General features: G+C 33.8%; 1 protein-coding gene across 2 annotated transcripts in view; it reads right to left on the reverse strand.

Moving 5' to 3' along the window:
- CDH18 (cadherin 18) overlaps window positions 1–15,727 on the reverse strand; it is a 464,051-nt gene that overhangs the window by 76,746 nt on the left and 371,578 nt on the right. For both annotated transcript variants that reach the window (XM_032183266.1, XM_032183265.1), the window contains exon 7: window positions 1,989–2,156. In XM_032183266.1, coding sequence (XP_032039157.1) covers window positions 1,989–2,156 — 168 coding nt within the window. The remainder of the gene's footprint in view (window positions 1–1,988; window positions 2,157–15,727) is intronic.

Raw genomic sequence — 15,727 nt, forward strand, 5'->3', positions numbered from 1 at the left:
AGTTTTGGTTAGTACTTCCCTTGAAGCCACAATTCTGACTGTGACAAACCTCAGTAAGTCCCATTTAGCATCCCATCTAATAAGGAAATTGAAGAGAAATTTAACTGAAAAGCATGGCATACAAAGAAAGGAGAAGAAAAATAAGCAATGACATTATTTTTATTGCTGAAATACTCATGTATTATTGCAATAAGTCACAATGGTAGGATGGGCTGATTTTGATCCTCTGTGTTTTGATTCAGTATCATTAACATAATAGCTACTGTAATTTTGCAAAGGGCTTCAATTACACTTCCTGAAGAGAAGTAAAAAAGTAATGTTACAGTCATAGTTGTGGTATAGTAGTCTTACATAAGGAAAGATAAATTAAATGTTTGTACCCTGCAATACATGTTCCAGGATTAATTTGTTAAAAATGATAACGTTAAAAAACTTTTTTTTTTTAACCTTGCTTTGTCAAAAAAAAGAGTTCTCATTAGAAGAGAAATGATGTTTTATAGTTTTCAAAGTTATGTTATGCAATTTTTAGAATCTCTTTAAATGTGAAGAAAATAATCTGAACATTTTATATTTCTTCCATTTCTGAGAAAATATTAATACAAATAAGAAATATATGTGCTAATGTGCATTTCTAACTGTGAGTTAGTCAGCCTGCCAAAACCTTTCACACAGAATAAAAGGACCAGCTCTTGATACCTGGTACATAAGGATCCATTTGTCCCTGAGTATGCAGGAAACCTAGGACATTTTTTGTACTTTAACTGCTTTAGATGTTGTATTTGTTCAAAGATATTCCTTACCTTTTGTCTTTTCAATAGTTATGAAGTATTAAATAGAGTGAGGAATGTAATGATTATTCTGTGGAACACAAAACCAAATACACATTATTTAAAAATTTGGTTTAAAAGGCTTTTCTGTGCGTGAGGCACAGAAAAAAATATTCATTCCTACAGTACTTTTAATGAGCCTTCTTACTGCTTGACCAGATTTTACATAATGCATGCTGCCAGGAAGTTTTGTTTTTCTCTGGAGCTTCGTGATCTCTACTATTGTTTATAAATCTTCTCATTCAAACGGCTTAATGTATTTCCCAGTAGACATACATATAGCTAGTAGCCCTTTATGTTCTACAAGGGCTCCTGCAATGTCTGAGTCCAGATTACAATATTCTTAGTGGCCTTGAGCCAATCTGCAGAGAGTAGTTTAGCTATGCAATTTCATTCCAGAAGACTTAAATTGTTGACTGATTTCAGAATTCCTATAGGGCTCCAGCTGTTGTGTCAGATCAATGTGCACGCAATAAGTTAGATAAAAATGAACTTCCTATTAGTGGTCCCATTACGATATTCTAACAAGAGTACTCTAGCATGTACTTTTTCATATATGCATGTGAGAACATTCAGTTTGACATCAACATTGATGATTCATTTAACTAGGGTAAAAGCAGACTTCACTGCAGCTCAAAAACAGTGAACAGTTTAGGTTTAGATCATCTGTAATGTAAAAAATGATCTTAAAAGTTTTCAAGGGTATAGAGGAAAAAAAAAACAGAAGAAAAAGAATTGATAGATGTGTATGGAAGCAGCCAAATGTATGACAGATTTAAACTCTGAATGTGTTACCTTTTGTTATTTTGTACCATAGAACAAAATAATTCTCTTGTGGGATCAAAATTGTGCAGTTACTGCAATATACACATTCTAAAGGGACTAGAGAATAAACCCCACATGACAACGGTCTTCCTTTGTCACCCATCTCACCATTACTCAGTGTAATGAAATATTCAATGATTGTAGTACTTCCCCTATGCCATAACAGTGTTTCATCTGAAAACATGATAAAACTGAAAAATACTGGTGAATTCAAACATTTCCTGAGATGCATTCTCTCTGTGATTTTGAATATTAATTTGATTTCATTAACAGCTTATTACTTCACTGAAAATCAATGCGATTCTCAAAACAATTATATGCTGAAATTGTACATACTCTGAGGAAACCTGGGTGGATTGTCGTTGACATCAGTGAGTGTGATATTTACAGTTGTTGACCCTGACAGCCCTCCAACCTGCCCAGCCATATCTTTGGCTTGAATGACAACGGAATAATGCTCTCTGGCTTCCCTGTCCATGTTGTGCAAGGCAGTCCTGATGACTCCTGTGATGGAAAGAAAATAAACCAAAGAAAAATCAGGATTAGCTTGTTCTAGTGAAGGAAAATGCTGGACATAACCATTTGTTTCAGGAAAAAGGGGGAGGAATTGGAGATTTTCTAGAAACAGAGCTTTTCTATAATCCAAATAAGCAGGCTTTATTTGATATTCAAGGTTAAAAGTCAATTGGTTGCCTTCTGTGTGTGAACAAATAATAAATAATAAATAAAATTACATAACGCTATATGGAGATGCTTGACAGTGATCCATTGTTTGTTTTTTTTTATATTATTATTATTTTATTTTAAATATAACAATGCCAGATGAGTCAACTTGCTTCAGAATAAGGAAAAAAAAATCTATATTATACAACTATAATAGCATATTAATAACTAATCTAACTTATGTAACATTCATAAATGTAAGGCACATTGCTCAAATGCAGTGTTTTCTCATGTATTATCATTGTTTAAATATCTACTTAATAGAACTATTAATGAGAATTGATACCCCACTAAAGAAGCAACAGATCCCTTCATTTTAACAAAAGTTCATTTCTAAATAAAACCACTTACCTTTTAAAACTATTCCAAAACTATACCTTCTCATTCAACACATATTAATCACACACACTTGTCTTCATAAATGTAACTTATGTAATACTTGTATGTAAAGTAAAAGATAAGTCTTTATTGGTTTTACTATTGTAGACAGAGAAAACTAAAACTGAGTAACCCTAAAATTCTATTTTCTTAACATTCAGTCAATGATACATGCACAAGCAAAGATGACAATAAGGGAGCAACAGTCAACCCTCTGGGCTCAGTTTCAATTATGGTGCATTTTTCACTCATGATGATGCCTGTAAATGGACTCCTACTAATTTCTTTAATCACAGTCTGACAGAACACTCACAGAGCTCAGTAAAGGGAAATGTCAAGTCTTGCACTGGGGAAAGAATAAGCCTAAGCATCAGTACATGTTGTGGACAGACCAGCCTTAAGGCAGATTTCAAGAAAAGGATCTGGGGGGTCCTCATGGACAAGCTGGTTGTCCTTGAGGACATGTGCCCTTGCAACAAACAAAACCAACAGCATCCTAGTCTGCATTATTAAAAATGTTGCCAGAGAGGTGATAAACAAATATGTGAAATAATTTCATCAACATTAAATTTTCAAAAATCTACATTTGTAGTGTAACTTGTTTTTGGACTCTTAAATTGAGTGGATGTTATAACAAGTAAGAAAATATACCATAGTATTATCAAATACTGTTTTGGGGTACATTTTAAACATATAACAGCTATTAAAACAAAGAGATTTAACTTGCTCTTATAGGCAATCAGCAGAACAGCATTATTTCCATGGTCTGTGATTCCTACAGTCTCAGATGATCTCAGAAGTGATTTCCAGAATGTTACTTTATTGTATATAAATTTATTTTATTAGTATTTATTCCATAAAACCAATTACATGGAATCCCAGAATGGCCGAGGTTGGAAGGGACCTCTGAAGATCACCTTATCCAACCCCCCTGCCGAGCAGGATCACCTAGAGCACTTTGTGCAGGATGGCATCCAGGAGGGTTTTGAATAGCTCCAGAGAAGGAAACTCCACAGCCTCTCTGGGCAACCTGTTCCAGTGCTCTGTCACCCTAACAGTTAATCTTTGTTACATGTGAAATTGAAATTTTCATGTAGTTTATACCATCGTTTCCCTCCTATTCTGAAAATAAATCACGTATAAATAAGTAGAACAATCCACAAAGAATAATATTTTTAAAGTATCGATGCACCATAAGTACATACATGTATTTATCAGAAGCTTGGATTCTGGACAAGCTAGCTAAAAGTAGTATACCAATACGTTTTACTTCATCAATGTGTTTTTCTTTCATCCAGTTAGAAACAGCATTTCTTTTTCACAAACGTCACTGTAATATACCAAAATTCACCATAACTTACACATACACATAGAAAGGCAAGGATAAATTGAATTGTTATAACTGAAGCATGAATTTTCGTTAATATGCTTCAAAAAAAATCTGCTCTTACTGTACTGAAATTTCATTTTGCTGGGAAAAAAAAAAAAAAAAAAAAAAAAAAAACATTATAGAAAGTTTTAAAAGTTAAAATGCTCTGAATTTTTTCCTGACATTTTCCAAACAAATTGCTTCAACTTTTCACACTGAAATTATCTTTCTTGTTGGCACTTCTTCATTATCTGATACAATAGAAATCAGAGTTGAAACAGAAACCAAAAGTATTGTAACTTTTAATATTTATGTATAGTTATGTGTATGGAGGAAGTATGGGATTTTGAAAAACAACACTTCAATTTCAATTTGAAACATACCATAGTTCGCATACTGGAACATCTGTCTTCCATAGTATCCTCATAATTATACTAGTCACTTAAAGTTTTAAACTTTCCCCTTCCTCCTTCCCTCTTCCCCCTTCCCCTTTTCCTCTCCTCCCCCTACGCTCCCCCAACTTCCCCTTCCCCCTTCCCCCCTCCCCCTCCCCCTTCCCTCTTCCTTCTTCCCCTTTCCTTTTTCCCCCTTCCCCCTTCTCTCTTCTCCCTTCCTTGCTTTCCCAGATTACAACACATTGGTGATTCATCTATGATTGGCTTGCTCAGGACTTTCTCCTCCAATATTTCTAGATTAATAAAACCAGAGCTGTTGTAGAAAGTCTTATAATTAGTCCTGTAATTTGTTGGCATCAGCAAATTTCCTCATGATGGTCATGCATTCATCCCAAAAACATCAGACAAAATTGAGCAAAAAGTATGTTGTGGGGACAAGCTCTTAAAAAATGCCCATGTCTACTACTCTGGATAGATTCTCTTCTATCCTTTCACCCAACATCTTTAGATTCAGAAAAACACTGAAAAAAATGTTTATTTTGACAAATTTTACATTTGTGTCCACCCAGGCTCTTCAAATACATTCTTGATACTTAACTGTAGTTAATTCCTTTTTTTTTTTTTTTTTTTCTCTCTAAGGCATCTGACAATTATTTTTATTTATTTATTTATTTATTTATTTGAATCTGTTCTGTGGAGAACCATTTTACTTACATGTAAGAAGAGCTGCACAGAAGACTTGACTGTAAAAATCACAGTGGGGGTGGGAGTTAGTTTCACCATCAAATAACGAACTAATCTGTCATAGGCCAGTTAACTTTGTTAACTTTTTGTATGGAAAATTTCCATTCTGCTGTTGGATCACAAGCCTGGTCAGTAGGGATTTTCTAAAGGGTCAGCAGGTCTTACTGGATCTTCCATATTCTAGTTTCTTATATGCCCGTCTTGTCATAAACAAAACCACTAAATGGTTCAAATATAATTTTAAATATCTATTTAATGACTGATTAAACGAGTGACTTTTAATAATTACTGAGGAAAGAGAACTATTGCAGATGGTAATCTAATGAATATTATTTTTACTTTGTGAACAAAAGCCCTATTTTTATACTCGTTTTGCTTTTGGATATGTAGTTAGCTTATTTTACTTCAAATTAATATTCTGAATATAATACATGTATCTATACTAAAGTAGTTTTAAAAATCTAATATTATCCTACCTTCAGAGAATTAGATACATCTCTTTTAAGAGAATGAAGTTGTGTTTTTTGAGAGTTTTTGCCTTTTAGGGCCAATACTGAGCAAGTATGAGTCAGCAGATGCATTTTGTTGTTCTTAAAATTTCAGAATCAACTTCAAATCTAGAAATTCCAATAGACTTTACCTTGGATTTATGATTTAGTCCAAACTATATATATATATATATATATATATATATATATATATATAAAGGCTATATAGTAATTTTGGTCATACTCCATATTCTGAATGCTTCTATGACATAGTTGTATTTAATCTACCCCTTTGGTCAGATCTACTTTATATAGGTAACATTATACATTTTGTTCTTTTCCAGAGGCATCACTAGAGAACTACCTTCATTACTAAAAGTCAAAGCACTATAGAAATTACAGTTAGTAGTCTGTTTTCTTCTATGGTCATAATTACAGTACCAAAAGACACTACACCCTTTCTTTAGGAGAATTAGCACCGAAATAAAAAACATGAATACAGTATTGAAATATTACTGCTGTAATAAAAGAGAAATTGCAGAAAAATAAGTAAGTTTCTAGAAAGAAAATGGTACTTTTTTTTTTTAATAAGTTTTAATAAGTTCATTAGAATAGTGTTTATTTGATATTAAAAAAAAAAAAAAAAAAAAAAAAAAGTATTAACCAGATTGTAATATGAATACCCACAGGGGAAAAAATATAATTTACTATTACCGATTAAAGACTTCTCAAAAATTCTGATGAGTAACAGCCTGAATTTACAAAATGAAAAAATCTTCTGCCAAAGAGTCCTGAATTAAGGAATTTCAAGAAAGCTTCACTGATCAAATTGAAAATACACCGATTTATCTGGCAATTGCATGGATGCCAAATGTAATCATAGCACCTTCCACTGTTTTCATAACACAAAGCATAATCAAATGAATCAAATGAAGAATCAGCTGCTATGCTGCATGACAGCAAGCAGACAAGAAACACTGATCTGCCACATGCAATTGCTGCAAATCAAAGGAGTATCTGGAGTACCTACCACAGAAATGCCATAGCAACTGGCCACCCTATTTGGGCAAGAAGCTTTCATTCTTTCTCTCACTAGTAGTTAGAGCATGTCTTAGTAGTTAGTACATGTCTTCCAGGTTTGTCAGTTCTGTTTCAGTTAGAATTGTTCACATGATTCTAAAGCAAATTTCTCTCAGCCTCTTGTAAGCTAGCTGAATCAGGACACTGTTATCAAAGATGTTTTTCCACTGAAGTGGTGTACTTGTCCCACTGACTTCAAAGTGTGACTACTTCCAAATCACTATGCTTTAGAAGAGACATTACCTGGATTTAGTGGTAGTGGATTGCTAGTTTATTCCACTCCAATTGTAGTCATACCTGTAAACATCAACTTTTCATCCTGGCCCAGAAATCTGTATTAAAATCATCAGCTAATATAGCATTTAAACAAAACTGGTATTTTGGTGCAAATCTCAGTAACCACATAAATAATCATACCACAGCCTGTTGTGCTGATATTTCTATTTCTTCTACACACAAACTCTTCCAATAAACTTATGTCTGGTGTGACTCTATATGGCTATGAAGGTATGGGTGTTTTTCATTTGTTCTATTGAGCTGTATAGACACAGACCTTTACATTCAGAGGACCCTTGTGTAGGCTGGAAAGTAAACTTGACTTTATATGCATAACTCGAGTGGTAGCTGTCATACTGTATGGTGGTAACTTAAAGTATGGTGTACAAATACTTTTTTCTGTGTTTGAAAGTAGCAGAGAATAAATAACTGTGATGAGTAGGACAGGTGCATATTATAGTACAGACAGAATGGAAATATATTTTAATAGAAACAGTGAAGAAGGAGCAAAATGAGGTGCTTCTGCCACAATGATACAGTAAAATACAGATTCATGAAATTAAGTTGGGTCCAGTATGACATGCAGCATACCGTCTTTCTTTCATGATGATTCTGCATTGCTGACAACTTCTTGCTACCTCCCAGGTAGCCAGTTCATGTACTTTTAATATGTGCCTTGTTTCTACTAGTTAATGCTATATATTTAACTAGAATGCCATGTGGCATGGCAGTTATATTTTTTCAGTGTAAGTTGTCATGAAACAAAGTAATTGGGTTTCTTTAACATAATGTATTTTACAGAAACACATACTAAAAAGTGTTATTGCTTTTTCTATTTTCACCAGCTAATTTTTTCTCAACTAATTTACTTTATTTTGCCTAAATTTTCCAGCCTAATGTCTTCTTTTTGGTTGTCCTTTCAGAAAATTGACACACATTTACATTCTGCAAATGTTCTGGAATTTTTCTAGTAAATCAGGATTTAGTTAAAATTAACATTGGTGAGACCAGAATTTCATTAGCTAGATATTTTTCCCCAAGCAGATGTGACACAGCATTCTTCACAGCTACTGTGAAGATTGTATGGTGTGAAAAGCAAATAATTCTGTTTCTTTCCAAATACAGCATGGATCTAACTTTTTATTCTGTATCATTCTTAATAATTTTGTTATCTTCATCCAGTTATGATCCTATCATTGCCATTTTCCTTTTTTTTTTACACCCCTTCTACTTGAAAAAAAAAAAAAAAAAGTGTCCTAAACCCATTTAACCTGGCATCCTGTCATTCAAAGATTCTTAGTTTCCATTGCCTTCAGTTTTCTTTATGAATGTTATCCACTTCATAATTTGTAGTTGCTGAATTTTCTTACCTACTTCATTATTCAGTGAGAAACTAAACTTTGGAACTAAGGTCTTTAAAGGTCTCTTCCAACCCAAACCATTCTGGTTCTATCATTCTGTGATTCTATGTATACCTCCTAGTTTGAGGACTGGACAATCATTATGGTTCTCCATTAGTCTAATCTTCTTTCTAGATGACTCAATACTCCAGGGTGATATTTACAGGTAAATTGTGAAAATTCTGCCCACTTTTTGATGTGCAGATTTGCAAAAGAGTTCACAAAAGGGCTAATAAAGGGCCAATTCATCCATTTTTGTTATTCATTTATCCAATCTTATGTCCAAGCTGGTTCTTTCAAAAAAATATTGCACAATTACTTTGAATTTTCAGGCAGCAAAACCACTAAATGTTCTTTTAAGCAAATCCCCTGAGTGTGTTGAACCTCTCCTAAAATTGCTTCTCCATTATTGAAGATTGCATTATCGTCCACAAAAAACTTTAAAAGATGAGGAATGGAGGAGTTGAAGAAAGCCTCAACGACAGACATTGACATGAATAAAAGTATTTATGTGTCTATAAGCAAAAGGTTCTCTGCCTAGGTATGTATGATTAAATCATTCCATTTAAAACACAAGCTACTTTGGTGGTTTTGCACTGGCTAGTGTTATTTCCTTGGACGTGAATCTGAATTAGTGGCATTTCTATAGCTCTGAAGATACAAGTAGTTAGGAGAAAACAGGGCTGAATGGTCAGATTCTCCAACTTAAATAAGAGAGCAGACAAATTTTGACGTGTTCCTGTTAAACAGTAGGCATGTGCCTTGGGTAAAGAAATGTGAGATAAGCTTACAGAAGTATGATGTTCCTACTGTGCTGAAAATTAATGACAATTCAGATAAAAATTTATTTAAAACCAATAAAGAAACTGTACCTTAATTAGGAAAAAAAAATGATGCTTGCAGAAAGCTGAATGCTGGCTGTATGATATAATTATTGAAGTATTTTGCTCAAGGTAACTATGAGAAATACATAGATACAGATATATAAAACTAACAGATTACTGTAATGCTGCTTAGCTAGTGAATAATTCTCCATTACAGATTACTTGTGAGGAAGGCAAGCAGAGGGACCAAGTAATTGATGTGCACGTGAAGATAAGGCAAGGGCAAAGAACATTGGAAAGGAGAAAATTACTCATTAATGATGATTTCTTCACAATACAAAGTTCTTAGGGTTGCATTTAATCCTTGGTGAAAAAGGAACAACCTTATGATACATGAGATGAACAAAACAAGCAAAAAGGGGATGAATTCAGTAACCCCTGAACATGGCAGATGGGAATTAAGTACAGGAATCTTCTCAAAGGAAATCCCATTTGACAAGAAAGAGCTTAAAACTATCTGAAGACTGACTTACATTGACTTATATGCTTATATTCACCAGCTTGGAAATACCCCTCTCTTAAAATAGAAGTAATATGGACTACCAGTATCAAACACTGCTTATTGTAATGTCAGCTGCCTACCTATATACCTACATTTTAATATATAGTTTGAATGAAAATGACAAAATAACTGAAAGCTCAAGATTAATGTTGGTAATATTTCACTCATAATCCACATCTTCCTATTACTTTTTTCATAATGGAAAGGAAAATAAAGATGGATACAGAGTTGACTTCACATTTCTCATCTATTATTTTAAATTAGAATCCTGTGCAAATTAAATTTAATTTTTGTCTTTAATAGTCATATGAGAATATATCTAAATAATTTGAGATAATTAACATAGTTGCATTGTGGTTTCTTTTCAAAGTAGGTCATTTTGATAAGAGGGACAAGGAGACGGTGATTATAGGCATGACAAAAAAGCTTTAAAATAGGGTCAAAATAATGTCCATCTAATTAAAATTAAATGTAGCACACAGTCTTGGAAAGATTCCACACTTGAACAAAATTTCATATGCTGGCTAATTTAATTAAAATTGACAGACAGTGTCTAGACGACATGTAATTCAGTTTGTCTGTTAGTGAGAAAGCTTGCTTAGCCAACAAACCAAGTGTTTACATAGTTGCACCCTTTTGTCTCTAATGGAGACAAAAGGGTAATGTACTTACGACCCATGAGCAAGCCACTTAACCTCAATGCGTCACTGACCCATGTGTAACACGTTAAGGACCTTACAACAGTACAGCATAATAATAGATAATTGTTAAAAAGCACTTAGAATTCAAACTTACTCAGCATTTAAGTATGCTTATTCATAAATTTCAAGTGAAAATGAAATAAAATAAGACTATTTTGTATTGACTAGTGTCAATACAAAAATGAAAAAAACTTTTTCCATGTATAAGGCTAGGTACTTGAATAACAATGAAAGCATTCACACTTCAAGTGTTATGACTGTGGCCATGCAAGCTAATGACTATTCAAAACAAAATCATCAAATTCAACCATTGGCAAAACACAATCAGCACACATTCTTCACTTTAATACATCTGAATGTAACTACACACATACATATACACACACACACACACACACACACACACACACACACACACGAGTGACAACAAGTACCCTACAAATAAGATTAATTGATCTGCTTACCAACTGAAAAAAAAAAAAAAAAAAAAAAAATAGAAACAAAGATAACTGTATTATTTTCTGGAAAAAAAAAAAAAAAAAAAAAAAAAAAAAACTATAAATTTACTAAACATTTAGTACTTGTAACAAAGTTCCAGTCTGTTGGAAAAATGAAAAAAAAAAATAGTTCAAACTCCACACAGAAAATATGTAAGAAATGCAATACGGGTAAACAGAACACTAAAGAACCACGATAGACCAAAACAAATACTTTCAAATGCTAAAAATGTGAAAATTAGTCATATCACAGTTTTCATAACCTTCTGATGTACATTAAAAAAGATTGTGATTTCATACAGATAAAATTTAAAGATATCCTATAATATTCAAGTATGCATGTTCACAAATGTTATTTTATTTTTTAGACCAAACATGCACAAAACCTTTGTCCATAAGGCGACATAATAGGTTGTTATTGATGTTATAAATGAGGTCTCAACTCAATCTGAATTTTGTAATATTTATGAAACAAGTATTTCTAAAAGGTATAAAAGGCAAGTAAACAGCGCTGCGTGTGTGGGGAGTCTACGCTCCACCAACACGCACACACGAACATCAAACATTCTAAATATACAGAACATCGCTTTACATACTATACCCGAGTATGCATATACATATGTACAATCAGGAAAGGTAACAAACAATCCTTTAAGTTCCATAACTTACTAAAATCGAGTATGCTTATACATATTCACGATCAGAAAAGGTAAAAAACAATCCTTTCAGTTCCATGACTTAATAGTCTCCATTTTCCATTCCTTTTGAACAATATGTCTCGCTTTAAGTTGTCAAGCAACTCAGTCTTCAGGCCTTATGTATCCCGTTCTTCCCGGATCAAAGAAAAGCATATCCATCTCCTTTTCAAGGCCAATAGGCCTGGGTCAAAAGGCACGTTCAGGTCAACAGGGGGCGTAACAGCAAAGGCCTGTAGCTGATGGCTGTAGATCAGTAAAGGAGCCCGCAGCTCCCTCACCATCTGGCAAGCCACACGTTTCTGACTGTGGCTCCACATGGCTCTTTGAGGCCTCAGAGATTGCTCGCCAGGTGCCGAGCAATCCCACTGCAATCTTGTCGTTTCTAGTTGCAGAGTCCCACACCTTGACCTCAGTTTGGTCCCATATTTCAGGATCATAAACTCTCCAATTGTTAATAAGGAGAATAAACTGTAAGGCTACCAGGACAGTCTTTGTTCCTAATGACGTATGATTCCCCATAATGCGCAACTGCTTACTAGTGAGGGGCAGTTGTGTGCCCTGCTCTGCTTCTCTCAGCTCGAGCTTCTCTCCAGCTCCAGTGCGCCTGTTTCCAGCGACTTTCTGTACGAGCTTCTCTGAGCAGTTTGCTGAGTTTGGACGAACCTATCTTCATGAGGCGATCAATGTGCCTGTTCCCGTCCTGGTCTCCATTCTGCCAGCCTGTTCCTCTTCACTCCTTTGTCCTGCTTCTTTATTGATGTAACTTCATCGTGTTGCCTTTTTTATCTTGAGGGCAGGCTCCCCTCTTATAGCCTTCTCCCCACAGCAGTTCTTTTCAAAACAACTTTTCATTGGTCAAACAACTTTGAATGTAACAACAACAGCAAACACTCAGAAACATACATGCCTTAAGGCTGGAGAACAAGAAACCATCTGGAGAACAGGAGTCCGGAGACTGCATGGAGTCTCTTGAATCACCCTTCTTTGTTCCCTCTAAACTCTTTTATATTCCTGATGGCCTCGTCCTTACGAGTCTAATGTTATCTCAACCACGGGGCTTTCCAACCCCCATGGCCACGTTCCCAAATCTCCCCCTTCTTTATTAATACCAACCATTTTCTCGACACGAATCACCACTCCATATATAACATTGACTTCTATTGAGATTCAGTCAGGATGTATTGACTTGAGAGTTAGATATTGACCTAGTAAAAGAAAAGATAAATCTCCACCTAGAGGTACAATAAATCTTAAAGTTGGCTGAGAACTGAAGTCTGTATTATTCCGTTGCTATACGTGCATTGCTATCAATAAATTAACTACTAGTTTGTTGAGAAGAGACACCCTCGCGGTACCATAAACTAAAGAGCATCACAATAAGGTCACACAAAACATAAAATTACTTCGCTGCCTGAGAGCACCCAGTTTTAGAAAATTATTTCATTTTTGATTTGACTGAATATATTATGAATATATTATTCTGCAAGGTGATCACCCTCTGTCTGAATATTAGTACTGAAAACCTTTTGATGTTGAAACTGAAGCTTGTCTGCATTTGAAATTATTCCGAATTTACACAAAGCACAAATTTGAAAACACAAGAGTTTTCCCTTAAAAACTCACTGGACACAGACTTATTAGGAATATATTTCATATATATATATGTATATATATATATAATATATATTATATATGACATTATTAGGAATAATGTCATATATATATAGTCATCAGCCTTGGGAAAGCCAGGACTTTGTGACAGATCCCAAATATATTGTGAGGAAAGATATGCAACCTTATGAACCCTGTCACAAGTACCACAACTTTATATACCATATAATACAAACTCCTAAGCTGGGTGCTGAAAAAAAGTTAAAATCTAATGATCATCTTTGCTTTTTCTTTTCCTACCTACCATTCTCATCTACAATCACAGGAAAACACATGAATAGCCTTTATTTTGCACCTCCAGATTTCAATTATTTGAGACAATAATGAAATTTATCTACTTAAAATTTGATTCAGCAACTAGCTTCCTTAACTGCACTGAACTATGATCCCTTTCTTATGAACATAAATTTGTATAGTTCCACAACAAATGCATAAATATGCCTTTTAAAGCCCAGTGTAGATAACTTAAAACACACAAATCCAATTAAAGATTATGTACCTTTGTAATTTGTACCTTTTAAGTGCCTCGAACTTTTATACTGTTCAGTTATGCACTGGCAACGTAACACTATAATATTTCAAACCTGCACTGAATCAACATCAGTTGTTAAAACCTCCTACAACATTTCATCTTGACCAAAGATGAAGGCTCAAAATACATATTTTTTTATTTATTTTATTTATTTTTTTTACAGATAGAATCATTCGGGAAGATGTCAAAAAATGAAATAAAAATACTTGTAAAATTCCACCTGCCTTTTAAAAATAAGATTCTCCTAAGAATTACACTTTCAATGAGTCTACTTGTCTAGATAATTCGTGATCTACACAGGGCAAGAAAACAGATCAACAGCAATGGTATAGTTTTTGCCACATTTTCCCTTCTCTAGAATCATATCCTGTGCAAATATTTGCCTCATGTAGGCCTGGAATGAATCAAGAGTGGACTTTAATACTTCCTGTCTGTCCTTTTCAAGGGATATAGAATTTCCTAAAATCATATCTATTTTCTCTATTTCTTATCAAAGAACCCACTGCAGGATGACATAGACACAAGATAATAGGACTGAGTTGCTTTACCATTTAGTACAAAGTCAATGTTTTTTTACCAAATTTATGTTCTAAGTAGTGATGGGAAAGTTCTTTGAAACATATTGAAAAGAAGCTGTGAAAAGATCATTAGAAAATAAACTTTCAATAAAAGTCACTTTCAATGGCTGTGTTCCTTAACTGGTTAACCTTATGTTAGACTATTAATGTACCTTTCAAATATTAATAACAAATAAAAATAATAATAATAATAATACAAAAGAACATGATTCCCTCTTCTGCCAACATTTAGGAGGGATAAAAATGCTTTTAGAAGTTCATATGGAAGTAGGCTGTCTATTAAAAAAGCATTTCTTCATTTTATTTAAGTACACATCCAAAGGCTAAATTATTATTCTTGACCAAGTAGTGTTTGAACACTACATCATGAGCTACTTAAAAGTCCTTTATTTCTAATTAACATGATAAAATAAAACAAAGATTCAGGGAACTATACCTGTTTGTACTCCATATGTCTTTCACCATTTTTCTTTAATGAAACAAAACACAGAAACACACTATTTTCCTGTTCTGTTTTTTTGTTTGTTTGTTTGTTTGTTTGTTTGTTTGTTTTTTGTGTATCTTGCAGAGGAAGTCTTTCCTCTAAGCTCCATCTAGAATAGCAACTACTTCTTTCCATGTGTAGCTCAGTTTTCTACCTCTCTAGAATGACCTGAGGTAATATAAAACAGTGTACCTAAAGCAATATACATGTACCTACATGATATAATATATATCACAGTAGCTCATATTATACATATATATGTATATTTTTTATTTTTTTTAATGGGCATTTCATCTCATGTAACAGACTAGAACCTATAAAAAGCCATGGGATCAGGCCATACTGAATCCTAATCTGAGTGGACAGGAGCTTTACTTGTGCAACAAATGTAGCAATTATGGCTTGCCACCTTTGGAACTGCAGAATGTTATTCTAGTTCACTCTTCTTAAGATCTTCTTAAAGTATATATATAGTGAAGGTGATCAGGAGCTCACACTGTCAATCTTGATCCAGTATAAATCCGCATACTTCAAATAAAGATAATGAAGCTATGTTGATTTACAAAAGTAAATAATCTTATCTTTTATTTATAGGCAAAAAGCTTCTTACCATGATTAGGACTAAGTTGTCAATATAGTACTCTAGTTGAGTTTTCACTCCGCAGGTGTTTTATG

The sequence above is a fragment of the Aythya fuligula genome, chromosome 2 (assembly GCF_009819795.1).
Source record: "Aythya fuligula isolate bAytFul2 chromosome 2, bAytFul2.pri, whole genome shotgun sequence".
In the NCBI taxonomy this organism is placed as follows: Eukaryota; Metazoa; Chordata; class Aves; order Anseriformes; family Anatidae; genus Aythya; species Aythya fuligula.